The sequence below is a fragment of the Olea europaea genome, chromosome 19 (assembly GCF_002742605.1).
Source record: "Olea europaea var. sylvestris chromosome 19, O_europaea_v1, whole genome shotgun sequence".
NCBI classification, from domain to species: domain Eukaryota; kingdom Viridiplantae; phylum Streptophyta; class Magnoliopsida; order Lamiales; family Oleaceae; genus Olea; species Olea europaea.
Window position 1 is genome coordinate 6,286,200 of NC_036255.1, and position 20,833 is coordinate 6,307,032.

Here is a 20,833-nt window from a genome sequence, read left to right on the forward strand (position 1 = left end):
TACTAGTCAAAACCTAATCACGTAAAATAAGCAGGTTAAAGTGAGATTTAACGAGGTCAATGGATCCAATTACGTGAGTTTAGATAAAAATAGATCAGCAGCAGCACAAAAATTTAATTGATGCAATTTCAGAATGAAACGGTAATATAAACCAACAATAAATAAAAGCAAGAACTTCCATTTCGTTCGTCGAAGTAGTCAAGCCAGATCAACCAGAATAAAAGATGTACCTGTAAATAATAGAAAAGACGTTTCTTCTCTTTTTTTCTTTTTTTTTCACTTTTTTTTTTGGGATTGCCGAAAATGATAAATAAAAAATAAAAAATAAAAGAGATTTCGGGTGTGAACAGTACCCGTGAACAGTAACGATTTTTTTTTTTTTTTTTTTAAAACTGCTGAAAAATCTATAAAAAAAATTGGAATTTCGGGTGTGAATAGTACCCGTGAATAGTGACTTTTTTTTTTTTGCCTAATCAACTAGAAAGAAAATTGAACAAGAAAACTGCTGCCTCATAACAATTTTTTTGTTTGTGCTGTTCCACAAGTTTTTGGGAAGAAGATAGGAAGAAAGTTTTGGATTGTGGATGAAAAATTACCCAAATTTTGGCTCTGATACCACTTTGATGCAGGATGAGGGATGATTCCTGCAGAATAATTAGAAATAGCAAAATAGCACAACTTGCAAGTAGAATTCCAGTGAGAAGAAGAAGAAGGCAGCAAGAAGGGGGAAAGGGCTAGAGAGAAAGGGGGGAGAAAACCAGAGAAGAAGTAGAAATCAGGGGAAAGGGGAGATGGATGAAGCCATAGGCAACAACCCAAGCATTCTATTCTTTAATTCATCAACTGTCTCAAATACGCAACAAAACAAAAATAAATAACAAAACAAAAACCCTAAAGAAAAGGGCTTGGGCCAAACCCGCTAAACAAGCCCAATAACAGAAATATAAATAATAATCCAAATAGAATATAACTAATAGTCCAAATAGAAAATAAATAGTAAATGGAAGAAAATAAATATTAAATAGATGTCCGCATCACTTGGTCTATCACCACTTTACCTGAGGATAAACATTCCATAGGTTGTAGGTGGGAATACAAAATCAAGTTTAAATGTGATGGAAGCATAGACAGGTATAGGGCCCGGTTAGTAGCTAAAGGCTATACTCAACAAGAAGGATTGGACTATGTGGAAACCTTCTCTCCTGTTGCCAAATTGGTTACCGTTAAAACTCTTCTTGATGTGGCTAGAGTTAAACGATTGTCCCTTGCTCAATTGGATGTGAATAACGCATTCTTTCATGGAGATCTGTTTGAAGAAATTTACATGGATTTACCTTTGGGCTATCACAAACAACATATTGGAGGTTCTAAAGGGGAGAAACTGGTATGTAAACTCCATAAGTCGATCTATGGACTTAAACAAGCCTCTAGGCAATGGTTCTCAAAGTTCTCCCAAGCTATTTTAAGGCATGGTTTTCAACAGTCTAAATCAGATTATTCACTTTTCACAAAAGGAATTGATGATTCTTTCACTGCCTTGCTGATTTATGTTGATGATATCATCATTACAGGATCAAATATGAGCAAAATTGATGCACTGAAAACTTTTTTACATTGTCATTTCAAATTAAAAGATCTTGGATAATTGAAATACTTTCTCGGTTTGGAGATAACCAAATCACAAAAGGTTATTTACTTATCTCAGAGACATTAAACTACTCTACAATTACTTGAAGACACTGGGTTCTTGGGTTGTAAGCTAGCTCAGTTGCCAATGGATCCAAAAGCTCGTTTAAGTTCATTCGAGGGAACGCTCCTGGATGACGCTTCATTATATCGCAAACTGGTTGGTCGATTGCTATATCTAACAGTTACTTGGCTAGATATTATGTTTGTTGTCCACAAATTAAGTCAATTCATTGCACAGCCTCGTCAGCCTCACTTGGATGCCGTCCATCATCTTCTCAAGTATCTCAAGAAAGCTCCTGGCCAAGGCTTGATATTTGATGCATCTTCTTCCTTCTAGATTCGAGCTCTCTTATGCAGATTGTGGTTCTTTTCTTGATTCACGGCGGTCAGTCACTGATTTCTGTATTTTCCTTGGGAATTCTTTGATTTCTTGGAAGTCTAAGAAGCAAGCTACCATTTCCAGATCATCTACTGAAGCTGAATACAGCGGTCTTTCTTCATCTACTGGTGAAATTGTTTGGATTCAGCAGCTCTTACTTAATTTGCAGGTTCAGCTCTCACAACCTGCCTTGATATTTTGTGAAAACCAAGCTGCTATCCACATTGCCACCAATCCAATTATTCATGAAAGTACGAAGCACATCGAAATTGATTGCCATTTCATTAGGGACAACATCAATGATGGTTTTATCAAACTTTTAGAGGTTCAAACACAACATCAATTAGCTGATGTCTTCACCAAGCCTCTGCCAGCATCCACTCTATGTCCTCTCTTGTCCAAGATGGCTATTATTGATTTACATAGTCCATCTTGAGGGGGAGTATTAGAGAAGCTTCAGCTCACCAACTGCAGCTCAGCATAACTGATGTAACTGTGACTAGTTTTGGCACCAAAATGTATAGATTCCAGTTGTAATAGTTAGTTAGATCTCTCTGTATTTATATGGACAAATTTTGTATCATTTCTTCACTGTTCATCAATACGAGATATTCTTTCATCTCCAATAAGTCGTGCAATATCTTAGTTCTTTCCTTCCGAGTTGAATAAGTTCATATTAAGACAGCATGATCAGCTAACAACAGATGAAGAATTGACTTGCTATTTATAGTCAACCAATCATTAACATCTGCTCCCGAGGGAAGTTGCACTATTTCTCTTAAGTTGACACTTATCAATGATGCAGTTATGGGTTTCTAGAGTTGCAAACCTTGCGTCAATCAAAATGCTAAATTTCTATTTCTACTACAATAAATAATAAGCATAAATTCCATAACTTCGATTAATATTTTCCGTCAAAAGTAATTAAGAATCTCGCAATTGATCTACGGAGGCTCGAATATCAAACTTCTAATTTAAAATTGTAGAAAATATTCAAGAGATAAATAATTATGTTTCCACAAATTCAAGGAGATGAGATGTGATGTCCCCTTCTGCCGTCACAAACAGAACAAACTAAATTACAAGTAAGATCACCTTTGAGGTGTGAACCTTTAACATTTACTGGGAATAGTTAAACATGATAGTTGACCTCAAATTTATATTCATGATGTAGAACACATATTAATTACAAACCTTACTTCTCGATGGAGTATCTTTCTTTTATCTAAATGTTTTATGGCTTCTGCAATCAATCATGTTGAAAAACATTCAAGAATAAAGCAAAAAAAAAAAAAAAAAAAAACCCCTTAACGAAAATTTTAACATGAAAATGGCAATTTGTCCCTTCCGTTTTACTTAAGCATATCTTTAAACTTGAAACTGATATTTCTTGTATTATAATTTCCTCAACCATTTATCAAAAACTAATGCAAAAACAAATTCCCAACAACATTTAAAACTCTTAAAACCCTTGTTCTTGATTCTAAGGTTATTTCATGATACAATCTTAATCATAATCATAAGAAACCAAGAATAGAACACTGAATAACCCTGACCAAAATAAAATATTGTACTTGAAAACCAGAAATCCATGTATAAATAAACACATGCATGCATAAAGGAACAAAATAACACGAAGAAATCAATGAACGCATCTATATCTGCACACACATGTATAATACCTGCTTCCAAGCCCAAAGTGATTCATCTTAGAGGGAAAAATGCTAAAATCTGATGAAAACCTCTGTCTAGTGAGCCTATTCTCGCTCTAAGTACATACATTTGAAGGGTTTTCTAATAGCATGTTGCTGTGAATAATGACAAATGGTCATGACGCGGTGAAGTGCGACACAAACACTCCTAATCCTCTCTCTCTCTCTCTCTCTCTCTCTCTCTATGTATATACAAAGTCTGTCTCTCTCTATATATCATATATGGACACATATTTAGTTAAATGTATATAGGTTTTTTTTTTATACCTAATAAATCTCGGGATGATGATGTTTAAAGGTGATTTTCATAGGCTTCGGCCTATGGTTGAAATAGGAAATCAACACTATAATTAATAGCTTGACCCAAGCCTTGCCATTTGAAGCAACATTTTAATTAGGGAAAATTTCATAAGTAAGAGATTAATAATGGCAAAAAAGAAAACAAGTTTCAAATTTCAAAAATCAGAATTTTATTAAAAATTATTTATAATTTAATTAATTATTTATTTATTTTAGTAATTAAACATATTAAGTCACAGATTTATATAATTTGATCACAAATTAAAGATTTAATTCGTCACTTTTTTTGTCACAAATCAGAAATTTTATGTCATAAATTATTTTACGGTCGCAATTCCAAAATTTTATAGGTCACAGTTTATTCATCGATCACAAATCAAAAAATTTATAAGTCACGATTTATTTATTGATCACAAATCGCAAATATTACAAGTCACAACTTATTATACAGTCACAAATTATCAAATTATTGATCACAAATTAACAACATTTTAGGCCACAGATTATTTTTCGATCACAATTTATCTTTTTCATTGGTCATATATTAACTAATTTAATAGTCACAGTTAACCAAATAATTTGTATCCACCACCAATACTTACGATTCAGAGTTACAAATTTCAAGTCACGTATTGAATTGTGAGTCACAATCACAATTTTCAGGTCATGTATCCAATTGTGACTCACAAATCGCTGCCAAAACTACCACCACCACCTGACAGCAACACTGTCGCCACGAAAAACCAACACAGCAAGCACAATACCACCGGCCATCCTCACTATTGCAACGCAAACCACCACCACATTAACAAAACCCAATCACCAAAACAATGAAAGACAAACCACCGTCACCCATGCCATCCCACACACAAACCACCATCGTCACCTTTAACCACCGCAGACCGCCACCAACACTTGGGACAACCACTACCGCCCTGACCACCACTATGATCACACTACGACCCACTACCAACATCACAACACCCTCATCTCCTCCCCCGAGCTACTCCAGCCCAATGCTAGATCGAAAACTAGAACTCAATTAACATCACCAACAACTCAAATATCACAGCCATCACCATCGCCAACATCCCGACCACCACAGTGCCGCGCGTGCAGCGGCGTCACAATACTGCATCTCTATGGGTGCCGCTTAGAGCGACGCTGTCAAAGGCCACCACGGTCTCACCACCATCACGATTAGCAGCACCATCGTCGCCGCTCTTTAGCGATTGTTTCGCCGTGTCGCTTGTTACCTACAAGACGTGCTTTAAATCTTCAGTTTTACCGACATAAACCCTCGGCAAGTATTGGAGAAGATTCTCGTAGAAATTATTAGGTCTCATGATTACGAATTCCGAAGCAAAATCCAGATCGATGAAATATCTTTTGGAGTCCAAACGAACAACATCAATGAACTCGTAGTTTCCGGCAGTCACTCCACCAAATTTCTCCCATTTTGTTTTGCAAATTGCCGCATTGTAACCTTTATCCCTCAAAAATGCCTCCGCCACGATGAACATAGATGAAAATAGAAGCCTCGTTGCCCAAACTAGTAGCAATCGCCGGAGCCGGAGTGAGCTGCCGCAGAGAGAGAGAGAGAGAGAAGAAGAAGAAGGATGGGAGGAGAGAGAAGGAGACGGAGAGAGAGAGGAATTTGATTAGGGTTGGAATGGACTTTGTATAATTAGTATTTAATATTCAAATATGAAAAATCTGGTTTTTTAATTAATTTTTAAATATATTAATTAATTAAAAAAATTTCTGATTTGTGAAATACTAAACATGGCATCATATTATGAAATGTGAATTTTTAATCTATTAGAATATGGAATTTTCACTTTTAATTAATAGTTGCTCGTGGCCTATTCTGACACGACCCATCCCGAATCACCCTATGGACCTGAAATGTGATGTTCGCCAACGGTAGATGCTAACTAGGTGCCAGATTCACCACCAAAGCTGACTATGAGTTACTACAAGATATGCGATAAAATCAATGTTTTTAAAAAATATAATGCAATGGGCCCGAAATAATTACTTCATGTTTTACCAAAATGAATCATATCACTCAATATGTCGTGTGGCTCTAACTCTGAAATCATCAAGCTCTTCAACCTATTGACAACCAATATTACCTGTAAGAATAATTTTAGAAAAATATAAGTTGATAGCTCAATGAATGGAAGAGTTCAAAATTAATTATACTTTCTTATTTAAACATTTTTATCAAACATCGAATTCATATCGTTTAATATTTCGCATGATAGCTTCAAACAAGTATAGACAAAAATTGAGATATTCTAATAACGCTATAAATATCATCTCATAATCAAGATATAGTCATCAGCTAATATCTATACCATTATCTCATTGCATCACATGCAATCCACCAAAAATGTACTCTCTGATTAAAATCTGAAATTCGTCCCTCGGGCTAAGCACTTTCACTGTGAGTGAAAGTGGATCTCAAAGACCTCTTATAATCAATTCTAGAATACGGTCAAGGCCTCTCAGTGAATTATATATACACGATCACAATTCCTTCATCTCTAGTCGACCTCTCAATGTTGTATAGAACACAACTAAAACCTCTCAGTGAACTAGAAGAAGTATTTAATCATGGGTACTTTTTTGGTCGATCTCAATATCACATGTTTCACATTTCAAATCACAAATATTTTGACATCTAATCTTTGAATTCCACAAATATCATAATGAAAGAATATTTTCAAAACAATCATGTAATCAAACATATAAATGCACATAATGTATTAGTATAATTAATATATTCATTTTTAAAAATATATAATTTTTTCTGCTTACATTACTCGAATCAAGACCAAACATGTTAAATAATGAGTAGTCATCTAATATAATTCCCCATTTAAAGAATTTTCCACTTGGTTCACTCAAGTCCACCACTCAGTTATTTCCTTATTCAAAGTAAATTGTAAATAATTATTTAGCCATTATCGTTTAATCAATAGTAAATCTCATTAACCTACTATTCAGTTCTTGTTCATTTCTCCTTCAATAAAATTGATACTCACTCTAATTATTCCCAACAATACATCCAATTATATAGCTTAGTTTCAAGGTACACATGTGGCTGATTTAACATGATTATAATTGTTTTTCTTTACCAATTATAATTAATTGATATTACATAGTAATCCTTCTTTACTAACCTAATTAAAAAATGGAAACAAGAAATCAATTTAATTTCTACCCCGTGTCATGACACCAACTAATTAGAACATAAAATCAAAGTTTTTCTTTACCTTAAATTGTAGTCCAAATACAAAATTAATTCCCAGCAAAAGATAGTAAAATTTGATGACGATTTCTTGTCCTCATTCCTCTCCAACCATTCTTTTTCCCTTTTCTCTTCCTTTCTCTCTGCCCTAGATTTTCTCACTCGCTTGTGTGTGCATAAATATGTAGATGCAATTGGATTTGTTTGAAATGGATTAATATGAAAGTCCCTACCTTTTCTTTTTCTTTTTTCTTCCCTAATTTTTTCCCTACCTTTTCTTTTCTTCCCTAATTTTTTTCCCTACCTTTTCTTTTCCTCCTTTCTTCCTTCCCTTTTTCGGTTTCTGCTGCCCTGTTTTCAGCCTGTGCATTTGTAATATGAAAGGGAATGAAAAGCTTATACAAGTGACGGGTTAATTATATCAATGGTCACTGAACTTTGCCCTATGTTACTACTTAGTCACTGAACTTAAAAATATAACTCAATGGTCACTAAATTTCGTCAAGTGTTACTACTTCATAACCGAATTTTAAAATATATCTCAATTGTCACCGAACTTTGCACCGTGTGATCCATCCGTCTCTCAAATGAAAAAGTCTATTGAGTCTAACAAACGGTGTCACAGATCAGTAACTATTAAGATATATTTTTAAATTGAATTAGTAAGTCCTTGTTTGAGTCTCATTCTTTCCAATATATATATATATATATATATTCGACCACACATTCTTAATAAAATAATATTACACGCAAATTCAAATTTTTTCTTATTTTTTAACTACACATTTTTATCAATATAGTATTAAAAAATTCATTTTATCCCTCAAAATGGGGATTAAACAAGGGTTAACCTTCTCAAATTGACCTCTATGAAAGAATAAATCAAAGAAAATAAAGGAAAAAAGAGGAAATAGAAAATCAGAGACCTATAAATTAAACAAAAATAGAATTGTTGCTAATATTCATCCATCAAGTTGATGTCGTTTGTTGGACTTAACGGATTTTTCCATTTGAGTGACGGATGGGTAACACGGTGTAAAGTACGGTGACCATTGAGATACATTTTAAAGTTCAATTATGAAATAGTAACACTTGACGAAGTTCAGTGACCATTGAGTTGCATTTTTAAGTTCAGTGACTAAGTAGTAATATACGGCAAAATTCAGTGACCATTCATATAATTAACCCTACAAATGACACTTGTCTTCTACTATTCCCATATTTGCATTCAAGTCCCTCCTTTGATGTTTTATATAAAATCTAGTCATTAACTTTCCATTATCGTAATCTAATCCCTATATTTAATTGATGTCCATCTTAGACCCTCAAATATTGTCAGCTGTGAAATAACCCCCTAAAAAATAATTTATTCCATCTAAGTACCTATTTGACTTGACTAGTCGAACCTTTAACTTTAAAATACGAGCTTGACTTTGACTAAGAATGAGTAGGATGTAACACATTCACTAAATGGAAAGCCCACATATATCGATTAACCCATTTCCATCTTTGGGCCGTGTCTTCCCTTCTTTGTGAACTCGATAGCAATGAGTTCTCTCTTTTCTTTGTGAGTGTACAACCACCTTCTCCTTCTTTTTCTGAGACCAAATTATTTGTGGGTTATACAAATATTTAGGCAAACTTTCGTGTATGATTTGTGGGTTGAGCTTTGGTTCATTGGAAGATCTTGTTGATGTTGGTATAAGAACTGAGCCCCATTTTGTACACCAAATGAAGTATATTGATAAGTACTACTACCACAAATTGGTAATAAAGCTTGGTGTGTACATAAATTGTTGGAAATCAACACACTCAAACCTGATTTTTAGTGAACTAGACACCCGATGACATCCCCCGCCCCATGTAACACTACTAGATTCAAAACGTGACATGTGCCGATGATAGATATCAACTAAAAGTCGAACCCATCATCCAGGCTACTACAACTTCAATATGCAACTTTTTATAAATTATTTTTAACAGAATTTCTATATTATCTCTCATGTAAACAGGACTAACCAACCTGTAATCTGCTATACACAAATCTCAAATATAACAAAACACAATAGAGATAAGTCGAAATCTTATCCTTTACCAAGAAGAAACGTGAAATGTACATATGGAATCAAAATACATAGTAAGCCCAATAACTATTTACAAGTGGTGCAAAATCACATCTAGACATGAACATACGTTCCAAAATACTAACTACATGTTTTGTGAAGTGAGTCATACAACCAAATTCTGTCATATGGCTCTAACTCCAAAATTAAAAGCTCAACTCCAAAAGATGTCTAGATACTCAATTGCTGTCTGATAAGAAAAACGTGGAAAAATATATGAGCTGATAACTTAATGAACGGAGAAGTGAAAAAGTATTGGTTGAGCAATTTCCCAATTTCAAAAATCTAAAGTAGAGATAAATATTTTCAAATTAAGAAAATTTATTTATAGTTTAAAGCAAGTTCTTAGAGCTTGGTAGGAAAGATTGAGCAAATTTCATCTTTCAAATGGTTTTTCAATAAGAAAAGCAAATACTGCACTTTTTATCAAAAAAAATTATATGATTATTGTGGAAATTTATGTTGATGGTATTATCTTTAGTGCCACTAACATTGCCCTTTGTGAAAAGTTTTCAAAATATATGAGCAAAGAATTTATGTAAGGATCGGTGATTTTTTGTTTGTAAGTTATCGGAAGCGTTGTATGGGTTTGTATTGCATCATAAATTAATCAATATAGTGAAAAAGTCTTGCTTATGATGGAGAGTTTGGTAACAAATGACTTAAATATTTGGTTTGGATCAAACCTCCACAATTATATCATTTACACCTTCTCTATCCTTATTTTTATTGGTTTACGATTATTTTTTATTTGATCAACATGTTTGTGATTACTTTATTTGAAATTATCGTTTGAAAAAGTTTCAAAAACCAATTCATCCCTTTTTTGGTTAGTCATTCTTGGGCTATCGTCACCTAAGGAATTTTGTATGTAATAGTGGATTCAAAGAGTTTGGCTACTAGCTCTAGAATAACTACGTTATCCTTCCGAGCTATCTGTACCGTGTTTCAAAAATCATCTACATTATGATCTATTTCATCAGATGCTTCGTATTCAACTTCAAGAATATTCTTTCTCAATAAAGTTTTGCAAAGAGGAGAACTAGGATTTTGTTGAATTAAATTAACCACCACACATGCACTTCCGAAGTAATCTTTATAGATGGAACCAAAATATTTGAATGGTCGAAAAATATAAATCTCAAATCCATCTCGTATTTAGAGGTATCATTGTTGAGCAGGTTTTGTAAATTACGATACATGTCCATAAATGACATAGTCGATGTTAAAAGAATTACAGAATTATAGTTTCCATCATTTGCCAATTTCCATGTCCATTAACCATTTTCTTTTCTTTAGAAATACCAAAGTAACAAATTGGGATAATGGGCAATTTCATACCTTCATTTTGGTTTAAATGTAAGAAAATAGTAGGTGAAGAAAAGGGAAAAAAGCTAACAAGACTGTCCTTTACAAACGATCAGACTGTCTGGCAACAAGCGGCTAAGACGGTGTCTAGACCGTCTTTAAGAGACGCTCATACTATCCAGATGAATTTGTTACATTTTTTGCTTGAAAAATTTATAAATTTGTCCAATAATTGTAAAAATGTATAAAATGGTAAAATAAGTCGAAATAAAGTTTAACAATCAAACAAGTAAACTAAATTAACGAAAACAACATTAGCGATACGCAAATATACTTATCATTTCAAAGTAATAGAATGTTAGCTTCTAGTGAATATTTACGAGATCTTTGTGTAAAATTTTAGATAAACTTTTGAGGTTCTAGTGTTCGAGAAGATGAAGAATGAAAGAGTCATTAGTAATATTGGAGAAAATGACGAGAGAAAGAGCCTTTAGTTGTTTTTTAATTCTAGCTTTATTCGAATAATTTATAAATTTTAAGTAGGGTATTTCTATCTCTTCATATCAAAGAGGCTATTATATCTTATGACTAGGGATGAAAACAAAAATTTGTTAAATTCAATACCTATGGAACTCCGTCCCAAATAAGAAGAGGATTATCGACCTTATCGAGTCAACCAAAAAACAATAAAAGGGATGGTAAATGTGGCTGGAGACCTAACCCTTCTCGCCTTAACCGAGTATGGGGAGGAGGTGAAGATACTCGACGGAACGGAGGGACAAAAATAATTGTCCCGATTTCGATCCAACCTATTATCGTCCCTACTTATAAGTCATGACTAATAATTTAGATTTAGCGTCTATTTGAGCCCCATTTTGCCTAAGAATGCATTTTTTAATAGTAGATTGATGGAAATTGTGCGGTTAAAAATTAAATAAAAATTTTGAATTTACATGTAAGATTATTTTGTTGAAAAGTGTGTGATTAAAAATAAGATAAAAAATATATTTTGAAAACAGTGGGAATCAAACAAGAACTTATTTACAAATAGAGCGTTTGACTATGCCAATTTGAAAATTCTCCTAATGAATATGCCCCCCCTTTCTGGGCTATTATTTGTAAAAAAATAATATTTTGAATAGTAATTTTTAGGAAAACATATAGTTAAAATGTAAAAAAGAAAAGTTTTAAATTTACTTATAGAATATTTTATTTTGTGAATGTATAATTAAAAATATACGTGAGAGTTTTCAACTAATTGTTATCAAACAGGGTTATAACTCCAATAGACTAGTAGGGTAAGTAAATGAACTACCTATGTAGAGATGTCAAGGAGCTGAATCGGCTAACGAGCAGAAACTCGAAGCTTGGGTTCGAATCGAGTAAAAATGGTTCGAACTTTTTTTCACTCAAACAGAGTCGAGCTTTTGTACAGTCAAAAACTCTAAGCTTGACCCGAGCTTTTTGCTCGTGATGAACTGGCTCGTGATTTTTTTTATTTTTATTATGGCAGCCACATATTGCCATTGTAGGCAACGGTAAATTTTTTTATTGTTTTATTTTTAATGAATATGCTCTGGGATTGAAAATGACCCATGACACGAGCCGGCCTGAGTGACTCATTGCTTAGGCTTGGATTGGTGCTTCCAAACGGGGTTCTATCGAGCCACGCGCAGGTCAGCTCGAACTTTTTTAGAATTTTGTTACCGGCATTCCGAGTCTACGAGTCAAATCAATACTCACCCTGCTCCTATGCAATAAAAAAGAGGTTAATCCCCCCCGCCCCCCGGGCTGAATTGCTAAAACCCTCCCAGAGATCCTCGTTTGTCCATTGCTAGCCATCCGCCACAACAATACACCGAATTCAGCCTCCAATATGTCCACCGAGAACGCTACTGCCTCCGCCGTAAATCAGAACTATGAAGACTTTGTAAAAGTACACGGCGTCCTTTTGGCGGCCTCGGGACTCCCACAGTCACTTCATCGGAAGCTCTTTCTAAAGCTCATGGCGGATACTTTTGACGGCGGGAATTACTTCCAGGTGGAACCAGTGGAGGACGGGAAGCAGAGAAGGCTCGTACTCACCGCTAACTTTATGGAAAAAGAGTCCAATGTCTTTCTAGTCGACCATGCATGGACTTTTCGTCTTTCGGATGCTTATAAGCAGGTATGAACTAATAGATTTGCTCTTTTTTCAAGATACATTTGTTTTCCATGTTTGAGGTTTGATGCGTTTTTGGGTTTTATTGATAATTGATAATAAGAGAAAAATGTGGAATTTGTAGTTTTAGCCCCCGTTTTGTTTTGTTTTGAACATTGATGTTTGATTTTGTTTTGCGCTGATTTTACAAATGTAAAAAAGAGTATACAGTGGGACTGGACTTCTTAAGCCAAATGGGACAATGAACCTAGCTTTAAGCGGTGGGAAACATGAGCAACTAAATGTTTTCAAAATCATAAAATTAGGTATCCCATCAAAGACCTTTTGATAAGGTGAGAAACTTGATTGAATTTGGATTGGAAGACTGCTATGGAATGCATCCAATAAAAACATCAGAGGCTGGAAATCTTGTGCAATAAGAATAATGTCTTGTGCTCTTTAGATAGGGAAGAAAGCTTCTGTTCTGTATTCTGCCTCCCAATCATTCTGCAAGGCTTTGATAGAGATCTTAAGTTGTTTTTCAATGTTCTTTTGAAATTAAATGAAAACGCACAAGGGTTGAGATTCAAGTTCTAAAGATCGAATCTTTGGGCGCCCCTAAAATACCGTGAGGTGCTCGGAAATGTTCAAAGTAGTTGAATTGGAGAATCACTATGACTATAGCCTTTGGTAGATTTACCAAAGACGAAAATGATTTATTTGATATTATGGATGACCGGTGATGGAGGGTGAGGCGTTGTTCGGTCCTAGAAACGGCGGTAGTGGCACAAGGAGTTAAGGACCGAACATGCTGCTGGGAAATGATAAAAAGAAGGATATCTTTGGTTGAGTAATATTTCAATAATCAAATCTTGTCATAATGTGAATAAAAGGGATAGTATAAATCACCCCTATCTCAATCCGATCATTACATAGATTTACAATTCTTCATTATAGCCACAAGATTCACGTAGAATGATGTAATCATCACATGAAGTGAATTTCTCAATTTTTTTGAAGCTAAGTGAGTCGTATTTAAATCCCTCTTTTGAAGAAATTGTTATGGTTTCCATTAGGGTGTATGGGCACCTGAATCCCATATTGAAAGTATGGGCTTCTTTTGTGTGATTTATATAGACTTGGGTTCTCCAATCTCAATAGCTAGTTTTTGGGGTCTGGTCTTGGTTAGCACTTAGGGTGTATGGGCACCTGCTCGAACGTAGATGCCGAGTCGGAAGCGTGGTGATTTGTCATGGTTTCCATTTGGATGTATGGGCAATTGGATCCCATGTCGAAAGTATGGGCTTCGTTTGTGTGTTTTATATAGATTTGAGTTCTCCAACCTCAATGGCTAACTTTTGAGGTCTAGCTCTTTCAAGTTCTATGATAGAAATGTGAGATGGTCCCCACTTAGTATGAATTAATTCCAACCTTTCTTTTCTTTTTGTTTGAGAAGAAGATAATGCAAAGCATGACTTTTTTCAATCTAATGCTAAACTGAAATTAGTTTTTCTGTGGACATTTTCTTTACTTTTGGCTTTCCCTTTGGGGAATGGGAGGTATTATGGATGTGGTCTGGCATGCAGTGGGTCTTTGATTTTTCAATTTTGAAGATGCATGAGTTTAGATGTTTTGTTCCTGTAAAGTTTGGGGAATATGCCGTATGCTTTTGTTCTGATAAGAACCTGGTTGCTGCTGATTCTTCTCAAGTTCTTGATAATAGTTTCTAATGTTTGGAAGAACCTATGCTGTGATGTTTAAGACTATGCAAGTTGTTGTAGATACTGGAAGGACTCTCAAATACTGACTGAATGGAGTCCCCTGCTGCTACTCAACTGATGGAATTGCCCTGCTGTCGCTAGTGCTATTGTTGTGGATTTGTGAATCAGCTGATCAAGATAACAATATTGTAATGGACGGATGTAGGCTGGAGACGTTGATTGTAAATCTTAACTCTATATTCAATTGAAGATTGAGAACAATTGTTTATGTAACGAGTAATTGGAAATAGTTAACACAATCTGTAATTCTATAACATTGTACTACAACAGCAATGAATAAAAGACAGATATTTGGCATTCAAGAGGTCAATTCTCGTGTCCAGACTCTCTCAAATTCAGCATGCTTTCTTCTCTCAAATTCAAACAAAACCTTCAATTCTTCCCAAGTTTGAATCGGATGGTGACCTTCTATCTATTGAAACTATGCCCATGCCTCTCCATCATGCAACTGCTATTTCGACCTTTTTCCTCTTCAACAACTTACAATTCATGGTTAAACATTGCTTCGCCCTCATGAAAGCATGCAACTGCTATTTCGACCTTTTTCCTCTTCAACAACTTACAGTTCATGGTTAAACATTGCTTCGCCCTAAACAGCCATAGATCTTGATTTCCCCCATGGAACATCGATGTTTTGAGTCGGCCTTGAGAATCCAACCCTTCATTATTTGCTCATTTCCTCCTACCCATTGCAACATCATCTGCTCAAATCGATTGAGTATCGAGCCCCATCTCTCCTCTAATTCTTAGCTGAAATTTGTTTTCATTTGCCCTTGAATCAATGCTTTGATACCAATTTGATGAGAACCTGCTTGCTATTGTCGATTCTTTTCAAGTTCTGGACAATGGCTGCTGATGCTTGGAAGAACCTATACGTGATGTTGTGATGTTTAAGCCTCTGCAATTTGTTGATATGGGAAGGGACTCTCAATCATTGGCTGAGTCCCTATTGCTACTCAAGTATGGAATTCTCCTGCTGCTACTGCGAATCAGCTGATCAGTAGAATTGTTAGGCATCAATATTGTAATGGAGAGATGTATGCTGGAGATGTTGATTGTAAAGCGTAACTCTATATTGAATTGAAGATTGAGAACAATTGTTTATGTAAGGAGTAATTGGAAATGATAAACGCAATCTGAAATTCTATGAAATTGTACTACATCAACAATGAATAAAAGACGAGGATATTTGGCATTCAAGAGGCCAATTCTCTCCACCGGACTTCTCTCAAATTCAGCATGCTTTCTTCCCTCTTTCCCCCCTTTCTTATAGACCATGTGATGCTCTTATCTACTCTCTAATTGTCGGTGTGAAATGCATGTTAAGTGGTTGCATTCCCCCAAATATTTTCTTTCTTGCCCTTGCTGTCTTCCTGCGCCTTGCGTACTTAAGTTGGATTGGAGGTCTATTATGTTCACTTAATAAATTAATGAATTTAATTCAAATGCAGCTCTGTTTACTCATATGCTTTTTTGACCTTTAGTAAAGGTCCTTTTCTTTTATTTTTCCACCTTCTGTCTTTCGTCCTTGATCTACTATTTTAATTTTTTTACGGTAATTTTTGTGTCAGGGTTTCCATCCCATAATATATTATTATTTTTGTTTATTTTGATTATTTGCTTTAAGTCTCTGATGTTTTATAGCGGTATTGCAGTTGCAGGAGATTCCAGGGTTGGCAGAAAGGATGGCTGCATTGATGTGTGTGGACATTGATTTGAATTCAGAAGGTGGGGAAGCTGATGCAGAAAGTGATACGAAATTAAGTGCCTTCGAAATAGTTGAGCAAGAATTCTGTAAAGTTAAAGAAGAAGGCACTGATGCAGTGAGGTGGTTGGATCTTGAGGATCTAGGCATTGATGATGATATGCTTAAGTGTCTCGATTTGCCCAGTAAATTTCCAGTATGTCAATCTTATTCTATGGAGAAGTTTGTCCTATGACACTTAGAAATCACAATTAAGAAGTAACTTGATATTGACATTTTCTTTACATTCCATTAGTAAAAAAAATTATTATCCATTTCACTAGTTAACGTTATTTCTTTCTCTTTTTCTCATACTCCTGGATGATGATGATGATTATTATTGTTATTATTATTCTTTTTCAGGTAGATGGAAAAAATTAGGCATATGGGATGATTTTTAAATAAAATTGGATCAGGCTTTACATCACAAATCTGACTAAACATCCTTCTTCTGTGCTATTAGCACTGAAAATAGCCTTACTTTCTATCTCTTTAAAATCTGGGTTGCTCTGGGGATTCAGTGCATGTCATTCATGCAAAAGCTAGGTGGTGGGACCAGTACACAATCTTATTTTAACTAGAATTTTGAACCATCCTGCTGTGCATTTAAATATATATTGCTTCTCGTCAACGTGCGTTCAATTTTTGTTTTTGCTTTGATTTCTATTGGATCAGCATTTGGTTGCACTAAGCCTCTGTGACAACAAGATGAAGGACACAGAAACTGCTATAAAGATCCTAGCCCAATTCAAACATCTCAGAGCTTTATGGTTAAACAACAATCCAATTCTGAAAAATAAGTGAGTCTACAAGTTCAAAATAAAAAATAAAAATTTACCTTACTCCCATTTAGGCAAGACTGCCAATTTTTAATTTTCCCAATTCGTGGTTAGACTTCTAACAGAAGCTATTCTTTTCCAGGGATAATTATATGGAAGGTGCAATTCTTCAAGATTGCCCTAGACTGGAGATCTACAATTCACATTTGACCCCTAATTTTGGAGAGTGGGCATTAGGATTTTGTGGGGGATTATACGAGAAGGAAAACCCTGGAGGTTCTGAACAGACTGACCATACATTGCAGAGTGTTACATCTCTAGACCTTTCAAATAGGTGCATTCACAATCTTATGACTAAGGTTAGTGGTTTGATTAATTCTCTGTATCATTATTGTAGTTTCTGGTTTATTTTTCGGCTTCCTGCTTCAGTCTCTCAGACCCGTATACTCCCAGACATGAATCATTCATTACTACCTTTTATTTCAGGCCAACTCCTTGAATATTCATTATTACTACCTTTTTTTTTCAGGCCTTTTCCCCTGCTGAACTACCAGTACTTTCATATGTGAATCTTCGTGGAAATCCGTTAGATGACAATTCAGTGGGCTCCTTGCTAAAATTTCTTAAAGGATTCAGTAGCTTAAGCTCTTTGGAGGTAACTTTATAGGACAAAAACAAGCAATCTTTGACTTCCATATCGCTTGGATGCTGACAACTGAAATAAAACAGGTGGATATTCCTGGGCCTCTTGGAGAGAATGCTACTGATATTCTTGAAGCTCTGCCTAATCTCTCTCTACTGAATGGGGTCAGTGCATCCAAAATCTTGGAATCAGAGAAGTGTGTAGTTGATTCAATGTTACAACCACGTCTTCCTCAGTGGGATACTGGAGAATCTCTTGCTGATCGTGTTATCAACTCCATGTGGTTTTATTTAATGACATATAGGCTTGCAGATGAAGAAAAGATAGATGAAACTTCTGTATGGTGGGTATTCACCTTGATCTTTCTCTTAATGCTTAGTTCCTGCATTTTACAATGGGCAGAGTGAATTATCCTATTCATAATCTAGGAACATTTGTTTGATAATCTGTGTTGAAAACTAAATATAAATGTCTCTCCTCTAAAACTTTAAGCTTTTAAATTAGGTGGTTTAATGTGATACTTCGGCACACGGAGGTCTTGAGGCCAAGTCTTAGCCACCCACTTTTATGAAAACTGTGTAAATGTTAGGAATTTGATATTAAAAAAAAAAAAAAAACGGAATTCAACATGCACAAGAGGTAACATATTGAAGTCTAGATTTAAATAAATGAATATCTCATCTCTGTGAGTTTAAGCTTTTAGGTGTGTTTATCAATCCGTATTGGGAGGAAAATATTGATGTGTTTAAGCATAAAGACCCCAGAAGTAGTAGGATTAATTTTCATAATAAAAAAAATAATGTCCATGTTTTTTTGGGCAAAAAATAGAGAATTACTAGAAAATCCCTCAAGAAATGCAAAATCTTGATATGGGCATGTACTTTGTTCCTTGTTAATGGTAGCTGTAAACTTTTGAGTTAATGTAATTGTGCTGTGTGGGGGTATTTTGTGTTATAAAATTTATATATATAAATAAATGCATAGCTATGTGATTAAGTCTTGTAGGTTGACCACAGTGGTGAATGAAATAAAGAATAACGGGAACATTTGCTAGCATGATAAAGTGAGTAGGGGTATTGTGTACGAACCAAGTTCAACTAGCCAAAATAGAGTCCCCACTGGTTCAGAGAATGTCTTTCCAGTTAGTTTTGATTATTTTCACTACGTATAGGTTCAGATAGGGGAGAACCCCTATTTAAGCAAGAGATAACCATGCTTAAATGTTAATGTTATTTTGAGAACACTTGGCATTTTGGGAACAATTTCCAAAACGATCAACTTTGTATGGCTTAGTGATTGTTGATCTAGACTTTGGGCTCAATTTGTAGTCACTGATGTCTGTATTAACTATGAAGTATCGAGAGTGATGTCTCTTCAGGAAAGATGTCCAAAAAGTGACCTCTAATATAAAATATTAAATATTTCGCTTTTTCATTGATTAAAGATACCAAAAATAACTTCATCTATCTGTCTCCACAAACTAATGCCACATATAAATATGATAGCTGCAGAATCATTTTTTTTCTTGTTCTACCAGAAATTCCGACAGTATTTGTAGACTTGATTTTTTTAGTGCTTGCAATTAGGGAAAAAGCAAGGGGCTGGATCGTTGTATGCTAGGTATTAGTTCCTCTAAACCTTGTTACATGCCCACTCCACAAGTGTTTCACTGACGTTTTGAGAGTCAGGACATTACATGCCTTGAAGCAAAGGAAAGGACCAGAGAGCATTACTTCAAAAAAATTCTCTTGCTGTTGAAAATTCAGTTGCAATTTGTTAAATTTATTAACAGGGGGCTATTTTGGTAGGTCCCAGACTTTTGTATATAGTTATTAAACCTTAACCCGATGACTGGTCTGACTGGGAAATTGGCGATCGGGACCATCTTTATGTTCGGGTAACATGTTTGGATCGATCAGCAGTTAACTTGCTAGTCAACCGGGTAAACCAGCCGGTTTTTGGAAGAACTGGCTAACTGGTTCTGTTAAACCAGCTGGTTCTTTCAAATTTTGCCAAAATCACATTACTGGGGGCTTATCCTTGGACCTTTTGGAAAATGCAGAGAGGAAACAACCACTGGTCTAGCCGCCCTTAATATTTTTCAAATGTGAAACTGTGTTTTATAAGGAAGTGCAAGTAAAAGGCAAAATTAACTTACTAATCAAAATTTAACAAATATAGTATTCAAATTCTATTCCAATGACTTAAATATTGTCAAATGGTTTCAATTACCTCTCAGTGGAGGGATTCCATTTCAATATATGGAAGAAGAGTCACCCATTACACGGCTGATATACAGATAATTAAAATCGATTTGTCTACCTAAATATGGTAAGAACTAACCTATATACTAATTAGGAATACACAAATTTGGCCAATTATAGTCGTATCTGTCTAACAAATATTTTATACTATCAACGTACTAATCAATAAAACATGACATAACAAACTAAAAAATTATTATTTTTATGAACAATAATGAATTTTTAAAACTTCAATTTTATTTCAAATAATAACTAACATCTGATGATTCAAGTGTTCAAATAATAATTTAGAAATTTTTGTGTGTAAGTATTGACCTACTAATTGAACCGGTGACCCGGTGACTCCGTGACTTAGCCGGGTTAATGTCCGATTCAAATCTAATAACTATTCTTTTGTATTTTATATTTCTGTCTATTTTTTAATGTTTCTTCTTTGTATCCCTTTTCTAGTCACAGTTTGCAGTTTGGTCGTAAATAATTGATTAAGTCAAGTCCTTGTTCAAGTAAGAGTTTCTTAATTCTAGTGTTTTTCGTCAGGCTATTGTTAAGCCTCTGTTTGATGCCCATTGAAAAGAGTTTTTTCTTTGGTACAATGAGTTTTAGAATAGTGATTTCTTGGAGAATGTGTTAAAAAAGTAGGAAATTTTTTTGGTTTACTTTCAAAATATTTTATTGTGAGAATGTATGGTTGAAAATGAATTTTGGGGGGGGG

General features: G+C 34.7%; 1 protein-coding gene across 1 annotated transcript in view; it reads left to right on the plus strand.

Annotated features, from left to right (window-relative positions):
- Nucleotides 1-12,546: 12,546 nt before the first annotated feature.
- Nucleotides 12,547-20,833, plus strand: part of LOC111368618 (tubulin--tyrosine ligase-like protein 12) — a 13,775-nt gene continuing 5,488 nt past the window's right edge. The window contains exons 1-6 of the mRNA XM_022989970.1: nt 12,547-12,937; nt 16,347-16,592; nt 17,111-17,235; nt 17,357-17,573; nt 17,744-17,869; nt 17,944-18,200. Of these exons, the coding sequence (XP_022845738.1) occupies nt 12,647-12,937; nt 16,347-16,592; nt 17,111-17,235; nt 17,357-17,573; nt 17,744-17,869; nt 17,944-18,200 (1,262 nt within the window). The 5' untranslated portion in view covers nt 12,547-12,646. The remainder of the gene's footprint in view (nt 12,938-16,346; nt 16,593-17,110; nt 17,236-17,356; nt 17,574-17,743; nt 17,870-17,943; nt 18,201-20,833) is intronic.